Source organism: Eschrichtius robustus, chromosome 11 (genome assembly GCF_028021215.1).
Source record: "Eschrichtius robustus isolate mEscRob2 chromosome 11, mEscRob2.pri, whole genome shotgun sequence".
Classification (NCBI taxonomy): Eukaryota; Metazoa; Chordata; class Mammalia; order Artiodactyla; family Eschrichtiidae; genus Eschrichtius; species Eschrichtius robustus.
The window spans coordinates 114,072,756-114,099,920 of record NC_090834.1 but is presented as its reverse complement, the minus strand read 5'-3'; the positions used below and the strand labels follow the sequence as shown (position 1 = coordinate 114,099,920).

Here is a 27,165-nt window from a genome sequence, read left to right as displayed (position 1 = left end):
GCAGCAGGTGCCGGCCTCCCGTCCCGCCGGGCTGGGCCCCGTCCGGTCTCAGCTTCCAAACTGCACGACCGGGCCCCCGGGCCTCGGGGCGGTCGGAGCTTGGAGTCACCAGTCCGCGTGGGGCAGGGGCGCCAACTTTACTGACAGACACATGTACGTACACGCGTGTTACAGAACACGACACACCCGTAGGGAAGACCGGACGCTCATGATCCAAGGGATAAAAAAAGCACCGTGAGCAGGCATCGAGGGCCCAGGCCGCGTCCACCGGCCGCCCCGGAGAGGCCCGCGCCCCCCGCCCCGCTTCGGGGCTTGGCGGCAGGAGCGCACCGCCAAGGGCGCCGCTCACGCGACGTCCACTCATAACTTGGCCAGCGAGTTCCTCCTCGTCCTCAGCGCCCCCGTCCTCGAGGGTCCTTCCTGGCCACAGAGGCCCCGCGGGCGCTCACACGGTGACCTTCTCGATCACAGCCTCGGCGACGTGGACGTCGTCCCCCTGCGCGGTGACGGCCGCCGACCGGCCACACACGTGCTGGTGGTCCTTCCAGTCCTGAAAGGAAGGACAGACGCCGTGTTACGGTTCCGAGTGAGAGGCCGTGCCCGCGAGTGGGTCCGCACGCGCTGAGCGGCCAGCCCTCCGGGGCAGGGGGCTCCCAGCCTCGCCCACCCTGCTGTTTAGGGAGCCACTCCAAAGGCAAATACCCGGGATGACCCTTGAGCCACGTCCACGCTCTGATCCTGCTGCTGCCTCCCTGGGACCTAAACAAAGACACTCACACCTGCAGAGGAATACTTGTCTCTGATGTTGCTGCCCACCGTGTTACTTATCATCGCAGAAGTGAAAACACCGAGCGGGAGCCAGCCACGTGTCCACAGAGGGGCTGGGAGGCCGTGGCCCCCAGGGAGGTCGGGCAGGACGTCCACCCGCCCCCCCCAGCGCCCCCCGTCAGGGCGGGAGCTGCCGTCGCCCGTTCACAGGCGGGAAATGGAGCCGAACTTGGCTTGGAGCAGGGCTCGCTCTGGGGGCCCGATGGGGCGTGGTTAGTGGAGACACGGACCCCAAGACGCACGGAGAGGTTAGGGTTTGGTGAGCCACGACAAGACTTGAATGAACATCACACACACTCGGAAGAACAGAGACCAGCGGTGACCCCCGGAGGGCAGGGTTCCAGCTGCCTATCTTCATGCTGTCCTATGTCTTCCGAATTTTCTACAAGTGTTGCCTTATTTTTATAATAAAAAAGTAAAATTTCAAATCATTACAGGCATACCTCGGAGACATTGCGGGTTCAGTTCCAGAATAAAGCGAATGTAGCAATAAAGCGAGTCACACAAGATTTCAGGTTTCCCGGGGCTTATACAGATCACGTTTACACTACACTGTAGTCTATTAAGTGTGCGACTGTACGAACCTAATTCAAAGACACTCTATTCCTAAAAACGCTAACCATCACCTGACAAGGCAGGATTGCCGCACACCTTTAATCTGTAAAAACGCAACATCTGAGAAGTGCAATAAAACGAGGTCTGCCTGTATATCAAAAGAATAAATTTTTTGAATTTCTTTTTTATTGAAGTTTAGTTGATTTACAGTGTTGTGTTAATTTCTGCTGTACAGCAAAGTGATTCAGTTATATACATATATTTTTTCTTTTTCACATCATTTTCCATCATGGTTTATCACAGGATATTGAATATAGTTCCCCATGCTATACATTAGGAGCTTGTTGTTTATCCATCCTGTGTATAATAGTTTGCATCTGCTAATCCCAATCCATCCCTCCCCTACCCCGCTCCCTCTTGGCAACCACAAGTCTGTTCTCTATGTCTGTGAGTCTGTTTCTGTTTTGTAAATAATTGCATTTGTGTCATATTTTTAGATTCTACATATAGGTGATATATGGTATTTGTCTTTCTCTTTCTGACTTACTTCACTCAGAATGCTAATCTCTAGGTCCATCCATGTTGCTGCAAATGGCATTATTTCATTCTTTTTTATGGCCGAGTAGTATTCCATTGTATGTATGTACCACATCTTCTTTATCCATTCCTCTGTTGATGGACATTTAGGTTGCTTCCATGTCTTGCCAATTGTAAACAGAGCTGCTATGAACACTGGGGTGCATGTATCTTTTCGAATTAGTTTTCTCTGGATAAATGCCCAGGAGTGGGATTGTTGGATCAAATGGCAACTCTATTTTTAGTTTAGTAAGGAACCTCCATACTGCTCTCCATAGTGGCTGCACCAATTTACATTCCCACCAACAGTGTAAGAGGGTTCCCTTTTCTCCACACCCTCTCCAGCACCTGCTATTTTTAGACTCAAAAAAATAAATTTTTAATTTGTAAATTACCTGACTAGATTACCTGACTCTGTAAGTCTATACAGTATGTAAAACTTCATGTGTGCTGGGCTCAAGTCCACAGTGTTTCAGGCCATACATAAAAGTTAACTCAAGATGGGTCATAAATCTAAAAATAAGAGCTTAAAGGGAGTTCCCTGGTGGTCCAGCGGTTAGGACCCGGCACTTTCATTGCCATGGCCGAGGTTCTATCCCTGGTTGGTGAACTGAGATCCTGCAAGCTACGCTATGCGGCCGAAGAAAAAAAAAAAAAAGAGCTAAAATTATAAATGTTTTAGAAGAAAATAGGAGATTTTCCTAACCTTGAGTCAGGCAAAAGTTCTGAGATATGACACCAAGAGCGTGATCTCCATTAAAAATGTTTTTTTTAATAAACTGGACTTCTTGGGACTTCCCTAGTGGTTAGGACTCCACGCTTCCACTGCAGGGGGCCCGGGTTTGATCCCCGGTTGGGAACTAAGATCCCATAAGCCTTATGGCACGGCCAAAAATAAAAAATAATAGATAATAAACATTTTTAAAAAGTAAACTGGACTTCATCAAAATGAAAAAAACTTTTGCCCTTCAAATGACACTATTAAGAAATAAAGAGACAAGTCACAGACTGGGGGAAAATACTTGGAAATCACATATCTGATAAAGGACTTGTATCCAGAACATACACAGACATCTCCACACTCGATAAGAAGAGAAACGATCCCATTTAAAAACGGGCAAAAGATTTGAATAGACATTTCCCCCCAAAAGATATACAACGCCCAATAAGCACACACAACGATGCTCGACATCTTTAGACATCAGGGAGATGCAGACTAAACGCACTGATGTCGCTTCACACCCGGTAGCAGGGCTACGAAAGGAAAGCAAGAGCAAGCGCTGTGGACGTGGGTGGACCCGCCGCTGGAGGGGGTGCAGTCACCTCGGAAAAGCTGGGAAGTTTCTTACTAAAGTTAAACACAAGTTTACCATATGACTCAACAAATCCATGTACGCATGTAGCCAAGACAAACAAAAAGCTGTCTCCACCCTGGAGCTGGCTCGTGAGTGTTCACGACAGCCACGTGGCGGGAACCACTCCGATGTCCGCGGGCTGAGGACTGGAGGACAAGACGAGGTCCAGCCACACCGTGGATGCAACTCAGCCTCCACGTGGACGAACCTCGGAAACACGCTGGTCAGAGGAAGCCAGATGCGGGAGACCGCGTGTTATACGACTCCTGCTACGTGAAATGTCCAGAAGAGGCAAATCTACAGAGAAAGAGATTCGTGGTTGCCAGTGGCTGGGGTGCGGGCCCGAGGGGGCTTTTGGGGGCGATGGAAAGTTCTAAAACCGAACTGTCATGTTTGCACAAATGCAAACTTACTAAAAACCACTGAATCGTACCCTTAAAATTAGTGGATTTTATGCTATGTAAATTCTACCTCGACGAAGATGTAACACATACACACACACACCTCACATGGGATTTGGAAAGAACATAAAGTCTGCACGTAAAAGCCAAAACAATTCATGGCCCTTGTCCAACTTGTAAGAAGGTGAGTAACATTAACTACCTTTCCAGGTCTTTGGGGAGCACACAGAATTCTGGGGAGCACAGTGGGCAGGCCCAGAAGCTGCAATGTCGGCACCACCATTTACTACAAGGAGCCTATGGCTTAGGTTTTTTCAGGTCCTACCGAGTGTTCATGATGGATCCCACGTGAAAACTACGGTTTTTGAACTTCACTGTACATTGATTTTTGTAAATATTGGGTTGGCCAAAGAGTTTGTTTTTTTCCACAAGATGGCTCTAGTAGAGCTTAACTGTCTTTAACTTCATTCAAAACAATTTTGTTAGACTGTATTGTGACAGCTGTCATATCAGCATGCATTTAAAAAAAGGGTATCAAAATTGGTGAATTTTTGTGTAGCCATTTTAATACTGAAGAAACAAAAGCAACATTTTCCGCACATTATGCTTTCCTATTTCAAGAAAGGTAAAAACGCAGCTGAAACCCCCAAGAAAAAGACTTGTGCAGCGTATGGAGAAGGTGCTGTGACTGATCAAACGTGCCCGAAGTGGTTTGCGAAGTTTCGTGCTGGAGATTTCTCGCTGGACGATGTTCCACGGTCAGGTGGACCAGTTGAAGTTGATAGAGATCAAATCGAGACATTAATTGAGAACAATCAACGTTATACCACGCGGGAGGTAGCCCCCATACTCAAAGTATCCAAATCAAGCCTTGAAAATCATTTGCATCAGCTTGGTTCTGTCCATCGCTTTGATGTCTGGGTTCCACGTAAGTTACGCGAAAAAAACCTTCTTGACTGTATTTCTGCATGCGATGCTCTATTTAAACGTAATGGTAACGTTCCATTTTTAAAACAAATTGTGACGGGCAATGAAAAGTGGATACTGCACGATAATGTGGAACGGAAGAGATCGTGGGGCAAGCGAAATGAGCCACCACCAACCACACTAAAGGCAGGTCTTCCATCCAAAGAAGGTGATGTTGTGTATCGGGTGGGAGTGGAAGGGAGTTCTCTATTATGAGCTCCTTCCAGAAAACCAAACGATTAATTCCAACAAGCACTGCTCCCAATTAGACCAACTGAAAGCAGCACTCGACAAAAAGCGTCCGGAATGAGCCAACGGGAAACGCATAATCTTCCATCAGCGTAACGCAAGACGGCGTGTTTCTTTGACGACCAGGCAAACACTGTTACAGCTTGGCTGGGAAGTTCTGATTCATCCGCCGTATTCACCACACATTGCCCCTTCGGATTTCCATCGATTTCGGTCTTGACAAAATTCTCTTAATGGAAAAAATTTCAATTCCCTGGAAGACTGTAAAAGGCACCTGGAACAGTTCTTTGCTCAAAAAGATAAACGTTTTAGGAAGATGGAATTATGAAGTTGGCTGAAAAATGGCAGAAGGTAGTGGAACAAAACGGTGAATACGTCGTTCAATAAAGTTGTTGGGAAAAATGAAAAATGTGTCTTTTCTTTTTACTTCAAAACCGAAGGAACTTTGTGGCCAACCCAATAAAACCAAAGCCTATGCCTTGATCAGGGCAGCGTGTCACAGGAGCACAAACCTAACACAATCAACAGAAGAAATGGAGTCTCTGTCAACAAGGTTATACCTGAAATATAACTGCCCAATCCACCAAGAGAGGTTCCAAGACTGCAGCTTGCATTTAGACAAAATGTTATCTGGCTAAAACGACTCCATCAAGAAATAAACCCACGAATCTTCCTCTGATGGTTCAACGTCAGGGAAGAGTCACCGATCAGCCGCCCTCTCGGATCACGAGCCGGCAGGAGCCCGTCCACCCCGCCGGCTCCTCCTGGCTGCCTGGGCTCCTCCCAGCGTCCCCGAGCGCAGCAGGCATGCGGGCCCTCTCCTCAGCACACGAGCCATAGGTGACACCAGGGAAAGCCGACCCGCGGGTCTCCTTCCCAAGTCTCCCGCCGCGGGAACGGGCCAGGGCTCAGGAGCATAGCTGGGGGCCCTTGGACACGCTTTCCGTGCTGTGCTGAGCCCTGCAGCCCCCCGGGACGCCCTGAGACGCAGGGGAGGAAGGTGTCATGTCCCACACACCCTGGTCTTGGGCGTCATTCCTGCCCACCTCCCACCCGAGGACATCTGAGGACGGGGCGCTTTGGGAAGCCGCCAGGCACAGGGTCCCCTGCGCGGCAGAGGCTGTGTCCGCAGATGCAGCTCCAAGTCACAGGCACCAGGGATGGGGTTTTTTACTATTTGTCCACCCGGCAAGTTACCTTTTTTAATCATGGAAAGTTTCTAAGAGGAGGGGATAACCCCACAGGCCCCAGTCAACGGCTCGGCCCCTCACTCTGAGTAAGGGTGAGAAGAGTGATAAACACCTGCACTAGCAACTGCCACTCCAGAACGCTCTCTAATCTCCTCAGAATCAGAGGCCTACATGGACGACTAGTCGCGCTGACTCTCCGGATCTATGACGAGGCGTCCAGGGCTGGGGAGCACTGACCGCGACAAGGTCAAGGCCGTGGGGGAGCAGCGGCCTCCATGGCCGTGGCCCCGGCCTGCGTGGCTGCCTCGGGGCTCTGCCGGAGCCCAGGGACAGCGCAGAGGCGGTGCGGGGGGCGCCTACCTTGCGCTGGCAGAAGGTAGAGCAGTAGTTGACCTTGTGGCAGCCGGTGCACTCGCTCAGGGCCTCCCGGCCGCAGTTGACACAGAACTGCTGCAAGAGGACACAGGCGTCAGTCGCGGGGACAGGCTGACCCGCGTCCCCGCCCCCCGCTGCCCAGACGCGGGGTGGGCGCCTGCTGAGCGGGAAGCAGGGCTCCGGATCACACCGATGCGCCAACCTTGCTGCAAATACCAGGGGATTTCATCGCCACCAAGTACGTGTCGGAAAGCAAACTGAGGAAGGCCTGGATTCTCAGTTGTCAGGACCGTCTCCTGAGCGGTCAGGCCCTGCAGCCCCCCAGCCGGACCCTCATCCACAGCCCAGGCGCCCCCGGCCCGGCCACGCGGCTCCGTAAGATGGGTCTTCTGTGCGCCTTCCCCACAGGACGTGAAGGAGCTGCTCCTTCTAACCAGCCCGGGAGGGGGACTCCAGTGGCACCACCAGCGCTGGTGCGTGCAGCCGTGGCCCGCGCTGCCCGGCGCACCTGGCTGCACCGACTGCAGGCCGGGCCCCTGCTCCCGGCCAGCGGGTGCGTGTGTGACCTGCACGCCCATGAGCCACGCCAGACGCCCGTCTAGAACACTGCTGGCCGCCCCCCACCGCCACTCCCGAGAGTACATGCAAAGCAGCGAACCGCTTCTTGGTTCCGGTTCTGGACTGCAGCTCCCTTCTCAGCCCGGCGCCGACTGACACGCTCCACCCTGAAGCCCCGCCACGCCACCCGCCTCACTCGCTTCCGGAAACATGCGCGTTACGGGGACCCTGAGGGACTACTAAGTTAGCCTGTCCCCTGTCTCTACTTTAAAGAACAAGATACTTACAGAAAAAAAACGAAGTCTGTAACCACACACAGCAATTCCTCCAGGGAGAGCAAAGGTCTCACAGTTAGTGGGAGCAGAGGTGCGGCTGCCCGTGAGGCTCGGGGGCCCCACGGACCCTCCTGCCTCTCAGCTCGGAAGCCCTCAGGGAAGCGCGAGCCCCGCTCACCTGGACCTGCCACGTCGGTGCTCCGGCGCCAGCACAGGTCTCGGAAGACAGCAACCACTCAGTAAATACCTCTTAACTGCACCAAAAGCCTGGGTCGTGACTAGACCTCGTGGGGCGGGAGCCGCTCTTGTGTGGCAAGTACTTCTGACCCCAGGCTCCCAACACATCCCCTCGGGAATAACTTCTTAACCCAAGATAACTGGGAGCAGGAGATCCGGGTCAGACACGCCAGCTACCGTACAGACGGAGACGGACGGGCACAGCCCTCGGGCTGTGTCTGCACACACCGGTCAGGACCCACTGCTTCCCTGCTGCCAGCCGAGAGCGCCCAGATCTTGGTTCCTAAGAGCACTCGTTCTCCAATAAAGGAACCAGGCTCCCTGGAGAAACGGCCGATTCCAGGGCTGGGGCGGGGAACCCCCAAGATGGGCCTGGAGTGTCTTCTAGCACCAGAAAGGAGGGAGGTGCTCTGAGGGGCAGGTAAGGGACGCGGGAGCCGACTGAGAGCTCCAGCCGCCAAAGCCAAACCGGATGAGCAAAACAAGTAACACAAGTGCCATGAGCCCATCTTGATACAAACAAAGGTACAAACAAACGTACAAGAGACAGATCCCCCGCGGAGAAGAATTCTGGAAATATTCCTAGATCACCCCTGTCCAGGAGGGGGACCCCCACCCAGGGTGACTACGGGAGGAAAAGGGGAAATCACTTCACAGATGGAAACCTCCGATCTGCCCCAAATGCGCATGCTGGGCCTTGGGCCCTGGGGCCCTGGAGTGAGATGAGTCTGTGAGGGGGGGCGGGGGGCTTATGAGAAGAGAGCAACCAGAGACCTCCCCCCGCCCCCCGCCCCGGCAAGGCCAGGAGGCACGTCTGCAGCCTGGAAGAGGTGTCACTGGACCGACCCGTGGGCACCGGCTCTCTTCCGGCGCTGAGAACAGTGTCTGCGGTGCAGCCAGAGGTGCCGCCCAGACCGCCCACCGCTGCTACTCTTCGGGCCACAATTCCCTCTTGAAAAGGAAGTTGGGAAGATCATCGAAGGCCTGAGAAGGAGCCGGGAGACATGAACTCAGGCCAGAGCACAGGGATGGGGCCCAGAGTGCGCGCGGTCCCCCAGCCAGGGGCCGTGGCAGGCGGCCCAGCGCCCTGCAGCCACGTGGCTGGCTTGTGCTGGACACGGCGCCCTTGACGGGAAGGGCATCTGGTCTTCCGCCCTGTTTAATCTCTGCTGAGCTAACTATATACACACAACACAAATGCCCCATGGTTAAAACTGGCAAAATCTCCTTAATAGTTCAGCAGGGCTAAAACTTGATTTTTCAAGAAATTCCACATAAAACGTCCAAGCAGGCAGCCCTGCTTCCCTCCCTGGGCCGCGAGCACCTGCGCCCTCACAGGGAGCCGGGGAGGGAGGGTCCAGCCTCCTCCTCGGGGTCCCGAGGCCTCGCTCGTCCGGTCTTCCCCACCAAGCCCCAGCGCTCTAAGGAGGACGCTGTGGACAGGATCCTCCAGAAGAGCTCTCCGGGGCGGCCCTCCCCCGACCATCCAGCTGGGGGGCTCCGTCTCACCCTGGCGACGTCAGGGTGTCCAGCAGCCTCTCCACAACAGCCACCGGTGCTCCCCACCTGGCCTCCTGGCTCATCGTCCCCCAGGCCCCGCCGGCCGCTTCTCGCTGCCATCACCTGCTTCAGGGACACGTTTTGCGTCCCCTCACTCACACGTGACTCAAGTCAGGGCCTCTCAGCCCCCCCGAGTCCCCTGAAGCCCCCGGAGGATCCTGGGGAACAGGCTCTCTGAGGAGTCCGGTTCCCAAGAACCCAGCGTCCAGGCGCTGTGGTCATCACGGGCCACAGGGATCAGACACACTGCCCGTTACGAAGGGTGAACACAGCGGGTGCACAAGGTGGCCACCCCACGTCTGCACGCAACTTAACCAGGTCACCCGAGGAGCCTCGCGACACCAGCACACACGCAGGGACACTGGCGTCCACCCACCGGTGGTACCCGGAAAGGACGGATGCCCAGCTTCCCCCCGCCATGTGATCGATCAGCTTACAGGAAAACTACTGGAGGACACGTCACACCTATAGCTCCGGAGAGAGGAGAAGCACACCTGTAAGAGCTCCAGCCATTTTCAAAGCTCAGGATGCGGGAACGTGTCGGATGCCTTGGCGGGGGAAGTGGGCTCAAGCCCCTCACTAAAGGCTGAGCATCCTTCCGCCAAACAGGATTTTAAGGATAAAAGGATTTCACGTTGTATTTGTTCCTTAAAAATTCATAAAATTACAAATGAAATGCAAAGCCCAACCTTTCATGGTGGGGACCTCAGCGATCCAGCTGCGGCAGACGCTCCTGGCTGACCCGACGGACACGCACGTCAGCACGTGTCCCACGGTGGGTCGAGGGGGAAGTTCTGCACAACAGGAATTCAGCTTCTGGACCCTTAAATGTGGGGTGAGCCTGGCCGTGACTGTGGGCTTTTCCTACGTGAAAAACAAAACCCACGCAGCTGACTCAACACGGTGCCCTGAAAGTAACCTCGGGACCGACCAGGTGGAAACGCCTCGCTCCGTCTTTTTCATGCCACCCGTCTTTGGAGAATTTTCATAGAGGGGAAGAGATGTGTCTAATTTACTTGTAATTTTATTCGGTGAAAGAAAGGTCCACAAAAGTTAATGAAAAATGTAAAACTGAAAGTTAAACCGTTTCCCCGTTGCACTTCCCTGCTGGGATGAGTTTCAGCTTTCTGTGCTGTCGGCGCCACGCCAGGCCCAAGCCGCCCGCCCGCCGTCCAGCCGGCCTGACCGGGGGGACACAGTGGTCTCCCCACTCCCACAGTCTCGGCAAGGGGGCGTCCTCGCCAACCCCCCGGGGAAGTGAGGGTCGCCCCCAGCCGTGCTCAGCAGGGACAGGTGGTGGTGAGGCCGTGGGCACAGCACACGGCACACACGGTGGTGGATGCAGGACGGGCAGCCGCCCTGGCAAACAGCCTGGCGGCTCCTCAGAAAGTGAACCCTGAGCCACCGTGGGACCCAGCGGCTCTGCTCCCAGGTACACACCCAAGAGAAGTGACAACACACGTCCACACAAACAGCTGTGCAAAAATGTTCAGGGCATTGTTCACAACAGCCAAAAAGTAGAAACAACCCAAATGTCCACCAATGGTCGAGTGAAGAAACACGTGGTGTGACGACTAATGTTAAGCCATAAAAAGGAAGGATGCTCTGGCCCAGGCGACAGCGCCGATGGGCCTTGACGACACTCTGCTCGGCGAGAGAAGCCGACACAAAAGGCCACATGTTGTGTGATTCCGTTTCCAAGAAACATCCAGAACCGGCAAAGCCACAGAGACAGAAAACAGGTTGGTGCAGCTGGGGCCTGGGGGTGGCAGGGAGTGACGGCTAACGGGTCCGGGCCTTCTTTGGGAGGGGAAATGATCTGGGATCAGATGGTGGTGATGGCTGTACAAGTTTGTGAACAAACTACTGGACTGTGCACCTTAAAGGTGTGAATTCCACAGTATGTGAACCATATTTCAACGAAGAAAAAAATGCCCTTTCGTTATGCATACTGGGGATTTTTCTAAAGTATATGATCAGAAACATGTGAACATATGAGTGCATTTTGTGATTAAGACGTTGGTTATAACTGCAAAAACCAGATACGATTAAGTATTTTAAAAACAGGACTAGTAAAATGTTTACAAACATGAAATATGCAGAAATTAAATTTTTAAAAAATTGGTCGCCAAGCAGCAAGAGACCACTTTTGCTCCGCATGTGCAGCCTCCAAAACCAAAAAGAATGAAGGAACAGTTGCCGTTCTGGTGACCAGAGCAGCCTGTAGGGCTGACCCTCCCAGACAGTCACCACGGGGCACAAGACACAATGACCTGAAGGCTTGAAAGCAACTAAAGCAAGCAGGAATGGGGGTGGGTGGGTACTGAACCCCGGGGAGGGGCGGGGAGAAAGGCCCAGGCAAGTGGGGCAGGAATGGGGGGGGGCGGATCCAACCCTGGGGTTGGGGAGGTCCTCGCAGGTGGGGCAGGAATGGGGTGGGGTGGGGTGGACCCAATCCCGAGGGGGAGGGGGGAGGGGGAAGGCCCCCGGCAGGTGGGGCAGCTTTTCCCTCAGGGCCTCCCCTGCCCACCAGGTGTGTGCGGCCACAGATGGCCACAGGCACTTGCTGCCCCCAGGCAGCCAGCACAGGGCTGAGCCAACAGAAATAGCAGCCCAGAAGGCGGCGCTGAGCAGGGACCTTGGTGGCCCCCCTCCCCCAAGAAGGGCCTGCATTCCCGCACGTGAGGGGGCAGCAATGCCCACCCCCCCCCCCACCCCCACCCAGACCAGGACTAGAGATGTGATGGGCGGAGGTAACCGAGACAGACCCCCCCCCCCCCCCCCCCCCCCCCGCCTCACACAACAAAGTTCAGGAGACCAGCCAGGAGCTCAGCTGCTTCTGAGAACCAAGTCCAGCACTTTTCAGGGGAAGAGAGAGAATCCAACAGAATTCAGAGCTTCTGCCGTGAATAACCCAAAAGGTCCAAAAAGCAATCAAAATGACTGGAACGTGAAGGAAGGAACAGAGCTTCCACAGTCAAGAGGAAAGGAGCGAACAGAAGCAGATCCTGAGCTGACCCGAAGGTCAGGATCGGCCAAGGTATTAAAGAAGCGATGATGAAGATGGTCAGTGAACTGCAGGAAGACGCGACCATGCTGAGCGGCTGGCTGGGGCACAGCAGAGTAAAGGAAGTTCCATAAAAGACGCACGTAGACTCTCGATCCACTGCCTCTTGGCGACGAAAGCCCCCCTACTTAAGATCCAGCAAGCCGGGTGGCGCGGCCAAAAAAGAAAAAAGAAAAAAAAGGAAAGTTGCACCTGAAAAGCTCTTCTTCCCCCTTACCTATAAAAAGTAGTACTAACTGAAATTCTTTTTCTTATATAGATTTGGTGGAAACAAACCAATTCGACTCACCTACAAACCAGAGTGACACTGAAGACGCGTCACTGTATGTTCTCCAGCCTCCAGCCGCCCCCAAGAGGGCTGTGGGCGCTGAGCAGCCCCGCCCGCCCTCCTCCGGCCCCACATGAGCCCTGGGCAGTGAGGACACACCTCCTCTCGGCTTGGGCACCTGCCCCGCGTCACCTGGAAGACTGCATCCCAAAAGGCGCCACAGGGCTGAGGGACCCCGTGCTGCAGGAAGCGCTCTGGGCGCAAGGCTTCCTGAACCACGGGGACCTCATCGGCAGCGAAATACCCGTGACGGCGCCTCTGGGGCTGAGAAGCCGGTCCCCGCGGGGCCAAGATGCGGGCACAGAGCTGGGCGCCTGGAGGGGCTGGTGACTGCAAGACACACACCTGCTCCGACCTCTGCCCCAAAGACACAGCAGAGGACGCTCCTCCAGATTTGATAACACACGAGACCCGTTTCCCCGGGAGGAGGACGGCCTGACAGGGTGAGTGACATCTACAACAGGCGGGCACTCAACAACAACGGCTGGTGTGTGTGAGGGACAAAAACGCCCGACAGGTAACGGTGGCCACCTGTCTATCAGAGAAGCTTCACTTGTATGTGGGCCTCCGGGTCCCCCTGCCCAGGAAGGTGGGCGGGCTCTGCAGGTGGCAGCCACAGACCCGCTGCGCAAATGGTACCTCTTTCCGCTCTGCATCCGCCTGGACTCTGGCCTGGGCCGCGGCGGCTTCTCGGTAGGAGCTGGCCTGCTTGGCCTGTTCAAACAACGTCTTCAGCTGCTGCGCGGTGCTGAGCAAGGAATTGACCATCTCCTCCAGGTACAGCCAGCTCCGCTGTTCCGACATCTCCAGCCCACTGACCACAGCGGGAGACACGGTTTTGGTGGGGGTGGAGGGCGGCACCGCCAGGGCAGGCAAGGATGTCAACACTAGCGTGTGGAAAGCAAAACACAACAAGAACTTAACCCACCTCCTGGCTTCGAGGTGCCTCCGCACGCCCATCGAATGTGGGAAAGTAGGGTGGCGAACAGATCACACCCACGGCCCCCCCTTCAAGCCGCCCGTCCGTGGACGACACAACAGCTGCAGGTGAGGTGACCACGGAGCTTGTGCAGAGCCAGTGTGGGGGCGGGGGCTGTTACATCCCACAGAAAGTAAAGCAGACTGAAGAACTAAAACCTCCTGGTTTCGTTTCTGCTCACACAGAAAGCCTTTGGGGATGTCTGTGGTCCCCGGGGGGGCTGATGAGGGATGCAGGAGACAGGGTCCCCTCAGCTGGAGAAGAAAGTCATGGAGGCGGGAGGGAACCTCAAAGGGACGCTGTTCTGGACGGGAAATGGAGACTCGCACACGCGGATGCGAGAGGGCTCCCCACCCCTGTCCCGGGGGGCCTGGGGGCAGAGACACCCAGGCTGTGCTGCTGAACGTCTAACATCCTCCCAGAGAAGAACCCCTGACTGTAGCGTCGGCCAAGTCCTTGGTGTAAAAGCCCCACCAAGGCCCGTTTCCAGCCCCCAGCGAGAGGCCACTGGACACAGGCTGCAGGAGACACACGGGCAGCGCTCAGGAGCCGGACAAGCGACGCCTGCCCCCCTCGGCCATGGCCAGACCTTGCTGTGAACCCTGCCCCCCGCCCCCGCAAGGGCAGGGCCCTGGAGCCGGACATAAGGAAACGGGCAGCGTGACAGGGTGGACAGAGGACGCAGCAGCCGCTCTCGGGGCCCCCGCCAGCCAAATCAGGGACCATCCCAATACAAATCATCCCAGTAGCAGGTTGCAACGCCCTGAATGAAACAGGAAGCCACGCGTCCACGCTGAAACAAGCAAACAAACAAGTAAGCAGACGGGGGACGGGTAGGCCAGGCCTCGCAGCCCTGCTCAGGGCACAGCCGACCACAGGGTGCGGACACTCCCCATCCAGGCCCCGCCCAGACCCCGCAGTCAGGAGAGCCGCAGCCCGGCCAGGAGGCTCACCGGGCCCGGGCCAGGGTCTGAGGCAAGGTGTGGGGAAGAGGCAGAACGGAGGCGAGCTTTAAGGGTGGGAGGGGTGTCACAGCAAGAGGAGACAGCGTGAGACAAGCAAAGGAGAAGGAGAAGGGGCGTTTTCTAGAACTCGGGGACAAGTTTCTATCTTGCTGTCTTGTCTCTGGCGGAAACTGTAAAAAACACAAAGGTCCACCAGCTGGGATACCGATTCTCCCCGTAAAGAAGCGTCCTAACATAGAAACGTGTCCAAAACGTGCCGTCAGTGACAAATCGCTCAAAACGCACACGCGGGGCGATGTCCCCGTTAAGCTTCAGGCGGGGCGAGTCGCAGACGTGCACACACCCTCTCACCTGGGGCCGCCCGGACGAGTGTCCCCACGGGACGGACCCCAAGCACGGCGTCCTGGTCAGAGCCTGGCCGCAGCTCAGGCTCTGCCGGTCACAGGTCGCTACGTGAACAGCCTCACCCCACACAGAAACGGGCGGCAGCTTCCAGTGGAACCTGCTTTACACACACAGGCCCGAAGCCCCACACCCCACTTCACCCAGGAAGCCTTTCGGAAGGGTGAATCTGCGCAGGACGGCCACTCGCGGAGAAGTCTTCCACACTGACCTATTTTGGGATGAGACGTTGGCAACGCGGCCTCCGGGAACGGTGCGATCTGACAGCTGTCCTGATACCCTGGGTAGTGGGGCTCCGGGTGGCCGACCCTGCATGGGGGCTGCACGCCTGCCTCTTGTACTGTCAGGGGAGAGGGACACGGTGGCGTGAGACCCAGCTGTGCTGCACGTCCCGCAGGGCAGCTCCTGAACCGCGGAAGTGGAGGACGTGAGCTGTCAGAGGGAAAGTATCTGGGACGTTCTGGGTGAAACAAAACGCAGCACAAAAGCCAGTTTCCACCGTTCCCTTTCACTTTCCTGAGGCGGCTACCAGAGCATTACGCGTGCACGTGGGGCGTTCCTGCCCCCCGGCGCCCGTCTAGGCTCCGCGAGCAGCCTCAGCCTTTCAGGTCCTGGTCCCGCCGCCCCTGCCCGCGGGGGTCCCCACAGCTCCTGCCCATGACCCCGCTGGGGCCGCGTCGCCAGGCGCTGCGACAACTCGCCTGTGGCTCCCGCGAAGACGTCGCCCTGGGCCGGACTCTCCGAGATGACCGCGGTGGCCTCCACGGTGGACGCCCGGTCGAAGGTCAGCGCGCCAGAGGTAGTGATCTGTCCTGAGGGGGTCACGGTGACTGGAAAAGCAGGAGAGCTGTCACTGCGTGCTGCGCCCACCGGGCACAACGCAGGAAAACCCCGGGGCCGGGGCGGGGTGCGCGGGGGCCAAAGCAGCATCCGCCGGCCCACCAGCCACCTCTGCAGGCGCGGTGCCTGGGGGGGACCAGAGACGCCCACCCCCACCAGACGCAACTCCTGCTGTGTGTCCTGAGCACCTGGATGTACTGTCTCGTCAGAAAGCAAGAAATAAAATTTAAAATAACGTAAGAAGGACTTCGTAGTTTGAATTAAGAAAACGATTTTCGTCAAAGCTGAAGAGAAAACGCAGCGGTGTCCCCAGCATTCTGGGGGCTCCGTCTCCTCCTGCCAACCAGCACCAAGGACACGGGGCGCCTCACCTGCAGGAGTCGTCGGGCTGCCGAGAGCCCCTGGCGACTGGGCGCCCCCCAGGCCTCTCCCGCCACCACAGCCCTCCGCCACCAGCCGCCCCACACGCCTTGCGGTCTCAGAAGCGGGCGCCCCCCCGTCCCCCCCTACACGTGCCCCCGCCGCGCCTGCCCCGGGGCGGGAGGCCGGGAGGGCCCGGGGGCTGCGCGGACTGAGACCCAGGCCTCCAGTCGCGAGGTGAAGCCCGTGCCGAGGACAGGCCGGGGCCGCAGAGGCCAGGGAGCCCCCGTGAGCGGGAGCCGCGCCTCCTTCTGACCCAGACCCCTCGGCCGCACGCGTGAGCGGGACACGCTAAGGGCGTGGCGCGCGACGACAGCTGCTTCACCGTGACTCACAGGTGGTGGCGGCTGCGGCGGGAAGCAGGGTGATGTTCTTGGGGGCGTCCTTCTTGACGGGCGTGGTGGGCAGCTCGCTCTCCTTCTTGCGCCTCTTGTAGGGGACGAAGAGCCTGACGGGCCCGCTCTGTGGCGAGGGGGGTGGGCGGGAGGCAAAGTGAGATGCGTGGAAATGCCACCCGGCCACCCGGGACTGTTCTCCGAGGCGACCTGCCTGGAGACGTGCCCAGACTGCGGCCATTAGACGGAACCGCGCGAAGCTCCCTTGGCTCCCTTTAGGCCCCAAACGGCTTAAAGTAACAGACAAGGGACTTTCGGAGAGAACATGTGGGTAAGAGCGCCTCAAACAGGAGACGGGTATCAACACCAAATTTTTAGGAATTCCCGGAAGACAGAAAGCAAGTGGGGACCAAGGAAGGAGAAGGGAGAGGGCCCGTAGGGAGCAGGGGGCGCCCCGCAGACCCCGAGGCCCTGACACGCGGGAGGAGAGAACCTGGAAGCAGAAACAGCAGGAAAACGTGAAGGTCCGGGGAGCCTCCCAGCTCACGCCCAAGACCCCCGCGGGCTCGCGGGCCCTTCCTGCTGCCCGTTCAAAGCTGCTGTGGACCCGAGAGCGAGCTTCCGTCCTACGCGCCAACCCCAGAATCTCCCTCAGGCTCTCCCGGTGGCCCCCCCTTTACTGATTCCCTCCACGCGATGAGACACTGCCGTCACCTTCTAGGCTGAACTGTGTCCTCAGGACCTCCTGTGAGGCCCTGCCCCTCAGGGTGGCCGTATCTGGAGTAAGGAGGCAGCGGGGGTCTTGAGGGCAGGGCCCTGACCCGCGGGGATTAGTGCCCTTGTAGGAGCAACTGTGTAAGCGAGAGCCTACAAGCCAGGAGGAGCCCCGCCAGGAACCAACCAGCACCTTGACCTGGGCCGCCTGCCTCCACAACTGTGAGAAAGTCAACGCCTGCTCCTGAAGTGCCCTGGCCTCCTGCCCAGCCCCGCAGACTGAGACCCGTGCTGACAACCCTTTGACATGTTTCCTTCAGCCCCGAAGACACAGAGGCTGCTTGGAAGCCTCGTCTGCTGCCCCCATGATGGGCAGTGCCTGCCGCGTGCTGCTTTTCTTCTGCGTGGCTCACACATCCCTGGCCCTTTACATGTCTCACGATTTCTGTTGAAACTGGACATTTTAGGTGCTGTACTGAGTGGCTGTGCGGATGACTCCCCCTCCCTCCAGGGCTTCCTGGCCACAGTCCTGGACAAAGTCTCTCTCACCCCAGTGTGGCCCTGCTGGCCTCCAGGCGGCAGTGACCAAGCCACCGCACCGGCTGTTGGACTCAGCCGACTGCTGTACCCTTTGCAAACTGCTCCACTGTCAGATCCAGTCACATGAGGCTCCTGGACTGGGTGGCTTTTAGGACAAACCTTTGAGGAGGCTCCTGTGGTCACTGGCCCGGTGCGAGGTTTAGCTGGCTGCCCTCCCGCACTGCCGGCCTGCTCCCCACGGGCTGCCCTGGAGCAGGGCAGAAACGGCACTCAGGCCATCAGCCCTGCTCGCCGAGCTGCTTGGTCTTCTCGGCTGGCCTCGGCGGCTGCGTGGACCTCCACCCTAGGGGCAAGCGGGGCCAGGACGACGGAGCTTCCCTAGGCTGAGCTGGAGGGATGCAGGGAGGGAGCAGGGCCTGACTCGAATGCCAGACTCACAAGATTTTCCTGGATAAATGTTTCTTTTTTTGTTGTATGCCCCCAGGACGATCTCCAGAGACCTTAAGTGGTTGCTTTTTATCATTTTCACCAGTTAGGGTCATTTATCGACTTAACGGGGGGGGGGGGGTGTCCCTGGAGCCCTGCACAGCACCACTCCTGAAGCAGAAGCCACAATGCTTCAATTTGATGAAGTCTGACCTATGAGTTTTCATTTCATGGATTGTGCCTTTGGTTCCATGTCTAAGAAATCCCTGGTCTAACCCTAGATCACAAAGATTTTCTTCTACAAATTGTAGTTTAGTTTTGGACACATTTGGTTGTATGATCCATCTTGAATTCGTGTGTATATAAAGTGGGGTGTTTAGGTCAAGGGTCACTTCTACGCCTGTGAGTGTCTGACTGTCCCCACACCTGCAGGTCCGTGTGTGGACGGTGGGTCTGCTCCTAGATCGATGGGTTCCCCCCCGCCAAACACGGTCTTGACCGCGGAAACAATACAGCAAGTCTGAAAGTCAAGTGCTTGATTCCTCCCGTTGCAGTCTTCGTCCTCAAAACCGTGTTGCTACCCCTTTTCCTCTGCCTTTCGATACAAATCTTAGAATCAACTTGTTGATGTCTACAAGATCCTGCCGGGGCTCTGAAGAGACCCGTGTTCAACCCACAGACCAGTGTGGGGAGAAGGACATCTGCACTGCATCAAGGCCTCCAGCCCGTGGGTCCACATCTTCTCGGAGTTCTCTTGCTGGCAGTTTCTAGCTTCAGTGCACACGTTCCATACATGTGCCGTCAGGTGACACCTGAGGATTTCGGCGTTTGGAGTGACCCTAAACAACCCTACCAGGTACTCCATGCTTCCCGATGGTGCTGACCCCCAACTCTGCTCCTCTTACCCTTGAAAGTTCTCCAAGGATGTCACCTACCAGTCTTCCCAAGCAAACTTTAAAAGTATTTTATTCTCACACAAATATCGTACTGGTCATTCTACTAGACTCATGTGTGATCTACACACGAACTAGACAATTTTAGAATATTTGGTTTTCCCACTCAACAACATCTCTCCAATTAAGTTTTCTTCCATAGCTGCTGCTAATTAACCAGGTGAGTAATCAAAATTAAAAAAAGAAATCTCATCATGCAGCTTCTTAGTTAATTTTAAGACATTTAAAAATAATATTCAACAACAGGAACATTGAAACAAAACTGGTACTTCACACATAACAAATTAGTATCACACTTTGAAAGCTATACAGCAACATACATTAAAACTAATGCAAATATCCCTTTTTTTTTAACAGTTAAGAATTTAGGATAAGAAAATACTTCAAAAGACATTAAAAGTTCTCTATATAAATCAGCTCACTGTAGTACTTTTTACGACGTGACGTTAAAAATGAAAAACATAAAACAGCACATATATACTTGTCACCACACACAAAAAAAGTGCGGTTAAGACAATGACATTATAGGGACTTCCCCGGTGGCGCAGTGGTTAAAGAATCCGCCTGCCAATGCAGGGGACACGGGTTCGAGCCCTGGTCCAGGAAGATCCCACATGCCGCAGAGCAACTAAGCCCCTACACCACAACTACTGAGCCTGCGCTCTAGAGCCTGCAAGCCACAACTACTGAAGCCTGCGTACCTAGAGCCCATGCTCCGCAACACGAGAAGCCACCGCCATGAGAAGCTTGCACACCGCAATGAAGAGTAGCCCCCGCTCGTCGCAACTAGAGAAAGCCTGCGCGCAGCAACAAAGACCCAACGCAGCCAAAAATAAATAAATGAATAGATTTATAAAAAAAAAAGACGGTGACATTATAGGAGCTTTCCATCATTTAAGAAAGTTTCCCTTAACGTTCTTTGAGCAGCCCCGGGGCCCACTTGAGGCCTCACTCATCAGAGTAATGTTCAAAAACCAGAATTTGAGGGAGAAGCTAAGCTGGAAGCAGCCCTGAGAGGAGCTGAGGGGAGCAGGGGCCCACTCACCAGGGTCATGTCATCACAGCAGGCGGCACAGGTGCAGGAGGCGGCATGAGGGTTTAGGATCCCGTCCTGAAGTTTAAAAAGTACCGCGACATGTGAGAAAGTCGGCTCTGAAGTGAGTCAACAGCCCCAGATCTCAACCAGTTTCACCCCGATCCCCCTGTGAAGCTAAAATCCCACCATTTCCAGAACCTTCTCTCTTGTACACGTCTCCGCTGGGGGCAGCGTCTACCTCTCCCCTGCCAGGGAGTGTAGGCTTGACTTCTCTATCAACGTCCTAGAGCTAAACCGGAAACAGCAATGAGGAGCCCTCGCCTCTCACGGATGAACTCAAGGAGAGAGAAGTCAGGTGTCTTTTAAAAAGTCACAGGCAGGGCTTCCCCGGTGGCGCAGTGGTTGAGAATCTGCCTGCCAATGCAGGGGACACGGGTTCGAGCCCTGGTCCGGGAAGATCCCACATGCCGCGGAGCAACTAGGCCCGTGAGCCACAACTACTGAGCCTGCGCGTCTGGAGCCTGTGCTCCGCAACAAGAGAGGCCGCGATAGTGAGAGGCCCGCGCACCGCGATGAAGAGTGGCCCCCGCTCGCCGCAACTAGAGAAAGCCCTCGCACAGAAACGGAGACCCAACACGGCCAAAAATAAATAGATAAATAAATTAAAAAAAAAAAAAAAAAGTCACGGGCAGAGTTACTCAGTTTTCCTCGGTCCCTCCCGTGTATACGTGTTAATTAAACTTCCGTTTATCTCCTGTTAATAAATAAACAAAAGTCACACGCACTCAAAGGGAAGCTGTTACGTTGCCTCATCCACTGCTCACAACAAGGTATGGAGCAAACACCCTCAACATCCCATTTGGAACATCAGGAAGCAGATGGAAAGGTGAAGTAACTTGCCCCAGGTCACACCGCAAGTGAGCGGGGGACTCGAATCCCATCTGTCTGACTCCAGCCTGTGAGCCCTGGAAAGCCCTGCGGCCGACGCCCCAGGAGCCAGGCCTGCAGCTTGCGGCTCTGGGCAGGGAGGGTGGGGAAGCGCGGCACCTGGGTACCTGGATGAGGCACTGCAGCGGCCGCCCCGCGTAGCGGATGCTTCTCTTCCAGTCTTTGCTGCTGGCCCTTCCTGCCATGGCTTCAAACTCGGTAGGGCTGTACCAGTTCTCCCCCTGCTTAATGCAGCGCCCCCGGCCTCCTGAAAGGACGAAGCCCCCCCCTGCAGTTCCCGCTGACACCGGGCCAGGCCCATCTCCCCTCCCGCCCACTCCCCCTCGGCGTCCAGGGCCTGCCGGCTCTCAGCCGCTCCCTCGGTGCCCCACGGCGAGCCCACATCTGCGGGCAGCGCTTCCCACCGCATGCCTGAGCCCCGACCTGCTGCCCACGGTCACCGCACACTCCACCACATCCCACATGGAGCTCGTGACCTCTTCCCACTTGCACAGCCTTCTGCCTACGGGCCACCCAGCTGACCCAGGACCTTAGGGAACATGGTCCAGCCCCGCCCCCACACGGGCCACCCCATTCCTCAACCTGCCCGTTTGCTCAACTGGTTTATGCGTCATTACAGCCATCCTTGGCCCCAACTTACAGTGGGGGATGCAAAAGGAAGGCGATCCTCGAAACAAAATAAGCAGCAGCCTGGGCCCACCCCACGCGAGCCCACCTGGGCCCACCCCACGCGAGCCCACCTGGGCCCACCCCGCGTGCGCCCACCTGAGCCGAGCCTGCTCTTATACAAGGTGCCACTGATGTTCCGACAGCGCACAGGCAGCTCACTGTCGTACACCGATGGGTCCCAGTTGTACTTAGTTCCACCTTTCTCTTGGCCGGGAGCCAGAGGAGTCGGAGGAGACTGAGGGCCTTGAGCAAAGAAAGCATCATGAGCATGAGACCCCGAACGCACCCCGAATAACAGAAAGGCACAACAGACCGCTTGATTCTAACAGGTTCTTCCCCCAGCTCAGCTGCATCGCCCCCTGCAACTCTGGGCAACTCTTCTGTTGCCTGAAAAAATCCACTTTTTATACTTAAACTAAACAGTATTTGAAATTTGAAATTCACCACAAGATAAAGTTCACCCCCAGGATAAACTCCACCAGCTCTCGGAGCGTTTTGCCCCCGAGGCCTGGAGCAGGAGGGCAGTACCGGGGGTGAGAGGGGCAGCGGGTGCCTTCAGCCCGGCAGTCTCCACGATGCTCCCGTCCGTGTGCACGACGATCAGCGTGGCCTTCTCGGTGTTCAGACTGTCCCCGATCTGAAGGGCTGTCCTGCCCGACTGGAGGAAAGAACACCAGTAGTCTCAAGTGACAGCAGCTGCCGCACACCTGCACGCTGGGATGTGGTCCTACAGAGAGGTTCCAGCTGACACCGCCACCGGGGGGCCCACCATGCCTCAAGCTTCTCAGATGCAGAGCCAAGGCCAAGAAGAGGTGACACTAGGTCTGCATGGCTCTGAGCGAATGCTCACATGGCTTGTCCAAGTTAAGGGATGAATGTGTTCCTGGAACAGGAAATGCCCTCCCGTGTGCCTGGGCAGCCTCTGAGGTTGCAGGCCTCAGGGGAGGGTTTCCGACAGGCCAAGTTCATAACCACAGCCAAGACCCAGTGCAGGACCCCTTCTCATGCCCGAGCCCACCCAGACACGGGGCCTCCCAAGCCACGCTGCTTACGTGCCTCTCCACTGGGGCTGGATGCTGCCGTGACTGCGCCTGCCTCCTCTGGGCCAGCCAGATGCCCCTTTCCTATCCCTGCGGGCGCTGAGCCCACCCCAACTGCCCCCAGGCGCATGCTCATGGCCTCACTCAGACAGCCCTGGAGTGGACTAGAGACCCCGGCGCACCCCGTCCACACCAAGGCCTGGGACACTCTCATGCTTTCACGCTGAGAGGATAAAACTAAGACAAAGACCTTTTCTTACATGTGAAAATGTGGCCTTCAAACCAGGGGAGGTGAGTAGAAGTTTATCGTGGGGTTGCGGGTCCCCCACCCGGCGTGCACATGCACACACCTGGCCTGCTCTCACAGACCTGCAGGGTCAATGCCTCAGTAAGGGCGTCTACACTGCTTGCATCTGAATCACTGAATTCGTACAGCTCTCGACCGGAAAAACAACGCTTTGTGTTCATTCGAGAACCACAGAGTATTTTTCTCATGAAGGCGTGTGGGACATGTAGATACTTGAGACCCCCTCTCCTTGTCAGTTTCCAGAAGGATCACACTAGTTTCTGGGTCTTCTTGTCCTCAGAGCCCGCTGACTCGGGGCCGCCCCTAACTCCCCGACCCTCTGGCTCCAGCCCCTCCTAGAAAACGAGAACGTGACAGAGTCTGCTGTCAGGCAGGACACCCGCTAGAGGCACCAAGTCACTGCCTGGCTATCAGCTTGTGGGCATCCTGATGCCGTAAGAGATAAACCAAGACTCTTAAATCTGCACCCCTGAGTCCTTCACCAACCTGCTGCCCTTACACTCAGCAGCAAGAGTTTTCTGTCCGTCACTATCTCAATAACAACCACTTTGCTTTCAGGTGTACAGCGTCCCAGGTGTGTGATCCAGGCTAAAAGGAAACCGTGCGATCTCCCCTCCCCTCCCCTCCCCTCCCCGGGCAGTGGGCAGTGGGCACAGGGCAGGCTCAGGGTCTCTGGGGGATGGGCCACCCCCCTTGGGGCTGGAAGCGCTCCCATGGTGGCTTACCAGCACGTGGCCCGAGAGCGAGGCGGCGTTCGCCACCGACGTGGTGAAGACGTTGTCCGCCGAGGCGCCCACGTTGGCCACTGTCACGGTGGTCACCTCTGCAACACAGGAGCCTGACTCAGGGCCCAGCCAGAGGCCACCGGGGATAGGGCGGGGGTGGGGGGCGGCCCACGGTGGATCCAGGTCAGGTACCTGCACTACTGTGGGAGGCCTCACGCTGTACACGAAACGCCCGCCCAACGTTTCTAGACCAGTCTGAATGACCTGGTCCTTCCAAGGACAAGAGGCCACCTCTCCCTCCCCACAGAGCCTGCCACACACAGTGAAGACCACAGGGCACGCCCGCCCTCACGCACCCACTGAGCCGGCCACGGCTCTGCCCTGGCATCTCGCTCCCTTCTAGTTAAAACCATACCCCAAAGAGGCCACTAAAATCCTACAGTTCCCTTCCTTCCAGGTGGGGATCTTCCTGGCCCCTCTCCTGCAGGTCAGCGCAGGAAGGCTCACGTCTATCCCTCCCTCCCCTTCCTTCACCTCCACCTGCCACGGACCTCTTCCTCCTGAAAAGCGGCAGACCTGCCTGTGCCCACCCCACGCGCCTCCCAACTCTAAGCCCGGCCCCTCCCAGCAGCGTCTGTACACGGGGGCGCCGCCGCGCCCCGCCGCCCCCGTGCTCCCCCAACTGCCCATGGCCCACTCCTGACGGGCTGCCCTGGACAGCCCTCCCTTGATGCTCCCCCAGCCACCAGGGGTGGCGCTGCCTTCTGGAATGTCCCAAGCCTAGAGCGCCTGTGACCTGGGGGAGGTGCTCAAACTGACCCAGAGTCCTGCACATTCCATCAGCCCGAGCTCACTAAACTGCTCTAAAAACACCTGCTCCCCATCTGTCTCCTCCACCGTGTCCCAGGGAGCCCGGGGCCGGGGGGTCTGAACACACGCTCAGGTCTAAAGAGCTCGCCAGCAGCCCGGGAGGCAGCCTCAAGCCAGCAACGTGTCCTGCTGAGTTACAGAAACCCGGGAATCACCTGACCTCGGTAATTCACAACCAACAAGTTTTAACACGCTGGAAAAACACAAGGATAAAACTCTGCAGGAAAGAAACACCTGATGTCAATACGCGTCTCCAATGTTGCCACGAATAGCATCACATTCCCTTTCTGCATTCAGAAAAACACGTGCAAAAACAACACAAACCTGAAGAAAAGCCTCACCATCCAAAATCTCAACTTTAAACCAGAGTTTAGCAACGAAAATAGAACCCTTTAAGGTCCACAAAGCCTTCTTTCTCTGCTTTTTGGAGGATCCCGGACAGACCACAGGCACTGGGGCAGCGAGGGAACGGGCTGCAGGCCCCACCCAGCTCCTCCAGGGCCGGAAAAACCGGAGCACTGGGTGGGGAGGCCGCTGTCCAGTTCTGAAACCCATGAAACTCCCTAGGGGAGAAGAGCCTTAGGATGCTCCCCAGGGGTTCCAGTGCCCAGCTCTGCCGGCCACACGGGAGCCCAAGTGGGAGGGAACAACGCTTAGGAAAGTCTCTCCCTCTTTCGGGACGGTGCCCTGGGGAGACACAACCTCTAAAGGGCACTTTGGGGCGTGGCTCATGAACCTTGAAAATGAGAATGTTCTGTGCGACACGAACAAAAGCGTGGGCCAGCAGCCCCGGTGGTGCCCGCAGAAGGGAAGATCTGTAAAGGAAATGGGGGCCACGCGGACAGGCCAGAGGGGAGACTGAGGAGCGCGGTGCTGGCTTCCAGGGCCACTGTCCCCAAGGGCTGCGGGCCCTCCCAGGCTAAGTGAGATGCCTTGCTCCTCAGGGCTAAGGTCACACCTGAACAGGCCCTCAGGATTCTGGGTGACCAGATGCACCCAACCCCGGGCTCCTCCAGGACAGGACCCGTGTCTGACCCCTGTGTCACCAGCACCCAGGACAGAGGAGGAGAGGACAGGCAAGGCAAGAGGCAGGTGCTGAGAAGGTTCTGGAAGTAGCGCAGAGCGCTGAAAGGAAGGAAGGGAGTTCAGGGAGCAAGTATGCGGCAGGGCAGGGCCAGGATGCTCCCATGGGGCAGGTGTGCAGGGACCACACGGCACACGAGGTAGGTGCGAGGCATGTGCTGGGGGAGGATGGGTGTGCCAGTCAGCCAGGCGTGCGCAGGGCAGCTGCGCGTGGAGGACAAGTGTGAGGAGCAGGTGCGCGCGGAGCAGGTGCCGGCAGGTCGTGCGGGAGTGTGCGGGGCAGGCGCGCAGGGCAGCTGTGGGGCAGGCGCGGACAGGTGCGCGGGAACCGCGGGCGGGCGGCACTTGCCTGCGAAGGCGGCGGCCGCGGCGGCCTCGTCGGGGCCGGGCAGGGCCTCGGCGCCCATGTCCATGTGCCCGGGCTCGGCGGCCATCACCGCCACGGCCGTCACCCGCCGCGTCTCACGCTCCGCCTCCGAGTCTCCGTCCTCCTCCGAGTCCTCGTCCCTGCTAAGCACCGGCTCCTCCGCCTCGCCTCCCGCCGCGGCCGCGGCCGCCGCCGCCACAGCGGCCGCGGCCGCCACCGCCGCCGCCTCGGCCAGGCCCAGCTGCTTGGCGGCCGAGTCCGAGTCCTCCATCCGGACTCCGCCGAGCCCGCCCGAAGGCGCCGGCCGGGGCCGCCCGAAGGCCGGGACGGAGCCCGAAGCGCTCTGCCCGAGGAGGCCGCCCGAGCCGGGCCGAGCCGGGCCGAGCTCGACCGAGGAGGGCTGCCCGAACCGAGCCGAGCTGAGCCGAGCCCGCCCGAAGCCGGCCGCCAAGCCGAGCCGGGGCTGCCCGAACAGGGGCCGAACCAGCACGAAGAGGCCCTGTCGAGTCGAGCCGAGCCGAGGCCTAGAGTCCGGAAACGAGGGGGGCCGAAGTGGTCCGAAGTGCGGAGCCGAGTCGGTCCGAATTGGTCCGAGGCCGCACGAGGGTTTCCGAGAGGCTCTGCGCTAGCCCTCCTCAGGGCCTAGAAGGCCGCGCCGGCCGTGGTCCCCAGACAACAGGGTCCCCTACTGTGAGACCGACTCCGCCGCCCTCCGACGCAGCGCGACCCGGCCTAGAGAACCTTGCGCTGCAGGCTCTGCCTGCACCCGCCGCCCGCGGGAGCCGAGCCCGCCCGAGGAGGAGCCGAGCGGAGCCGAACGCTCCCGAGCAGGGATCCTCACGAGCGAGCCTCGGCTCTCCGCTTCCTCCTGTCCGAAAGTGCCCGAGCGCTGTCGGACGGGCTAATCGGGCCTCGGCCACGGTTCGGAATCAAGTCCCGAAACGCGGCACCGTCGAGCCCCTTCGGGAGCAGAAGCGAAAATGGCCGAAGGGACGCCGTTTGCGTCCGGCGCCGAGAGGCTGCCGG

The 27,165-nt window shown here is 57.4% G+C and overlaps 1 protein-coding gene across 5 annotated transcripts; it reads right to left on the bottom strand.

Moving 5' to 3' along the window:
• Positions 1-120: 120 nt before the first annotated feature.
• DEAF1 (DEAF1 transcription factor) lies at positions 121-27,101 on the bottom strand. 5 transcript variants are annotated; one of them, XM_068556764.1, is made up of 12 exons: positions 26,122-27,101; positions 23,820-23,917; positions 22,276-22,405; positions 21,844-21,990; positions 21,186-21,325; positions 20,140-20,205; positions 16,462-16,588; positions 15,568-15,696; positions 15,078-15,206; positions 13,160-13,407; positions 6,481-6,567; positions 121-550 (listed from the first exon to the last, which is right to left on the bottom strand). In XM_068556764.1, exons 1-12 carry the CDS (start codon positions 26,408-26,410, stop codon positions 446-448), a joined length of 1,695 nt encoding a protein of 564 aa, XP_068412865.1. In that variant the 5' UTR covers positions 26,411-27,101; the 3' UTR covers positions 121-445. The 5 variants fall into 5 exon arrangements, with proteins under 5 accessions (XP_068412865.1, XP_068412864.1, XP_068412868.1 ...); XM_068556763.1 differs by having other exon boundaries at positions 6,481-6,570; positions 26,122-27,100; XM_068556766.1 differs by lacking the exon at positions 121-550 and adding an exon at positions 4,260-5,442 and having other exon boundaries at positions 6,481-6,570.
• Between the last annotated feature and the right edge of the window lie 64 nt (positions 27,102-27,165).

Bases quoted from the DNA above. Each gene is read 5' to 3' on its own strand.
- DEAF1 (XM_068556762.1), bottom strand. From the start codon at position 26,410: ATGGAGGACTCGGACTCGGCCGCCAAGCAGCTGGGCCTGGCCGAGGCG. The intron at 21,326-21,843 runs GTGGGCGCACGC...TCGTCCTTTCAG, and splicing joins TAAGAGCAGGCTCGGCTCAG to GAGGCCGGGGGCGCTGCATT. The intron at 9,189-9,814 runs GTTGGGCTTTGC...TCCCTGAAGCAG, and splicing joins TGAGGTCCCCACCATGAAAG to GTGATGGCAGCGAGAAGCGG.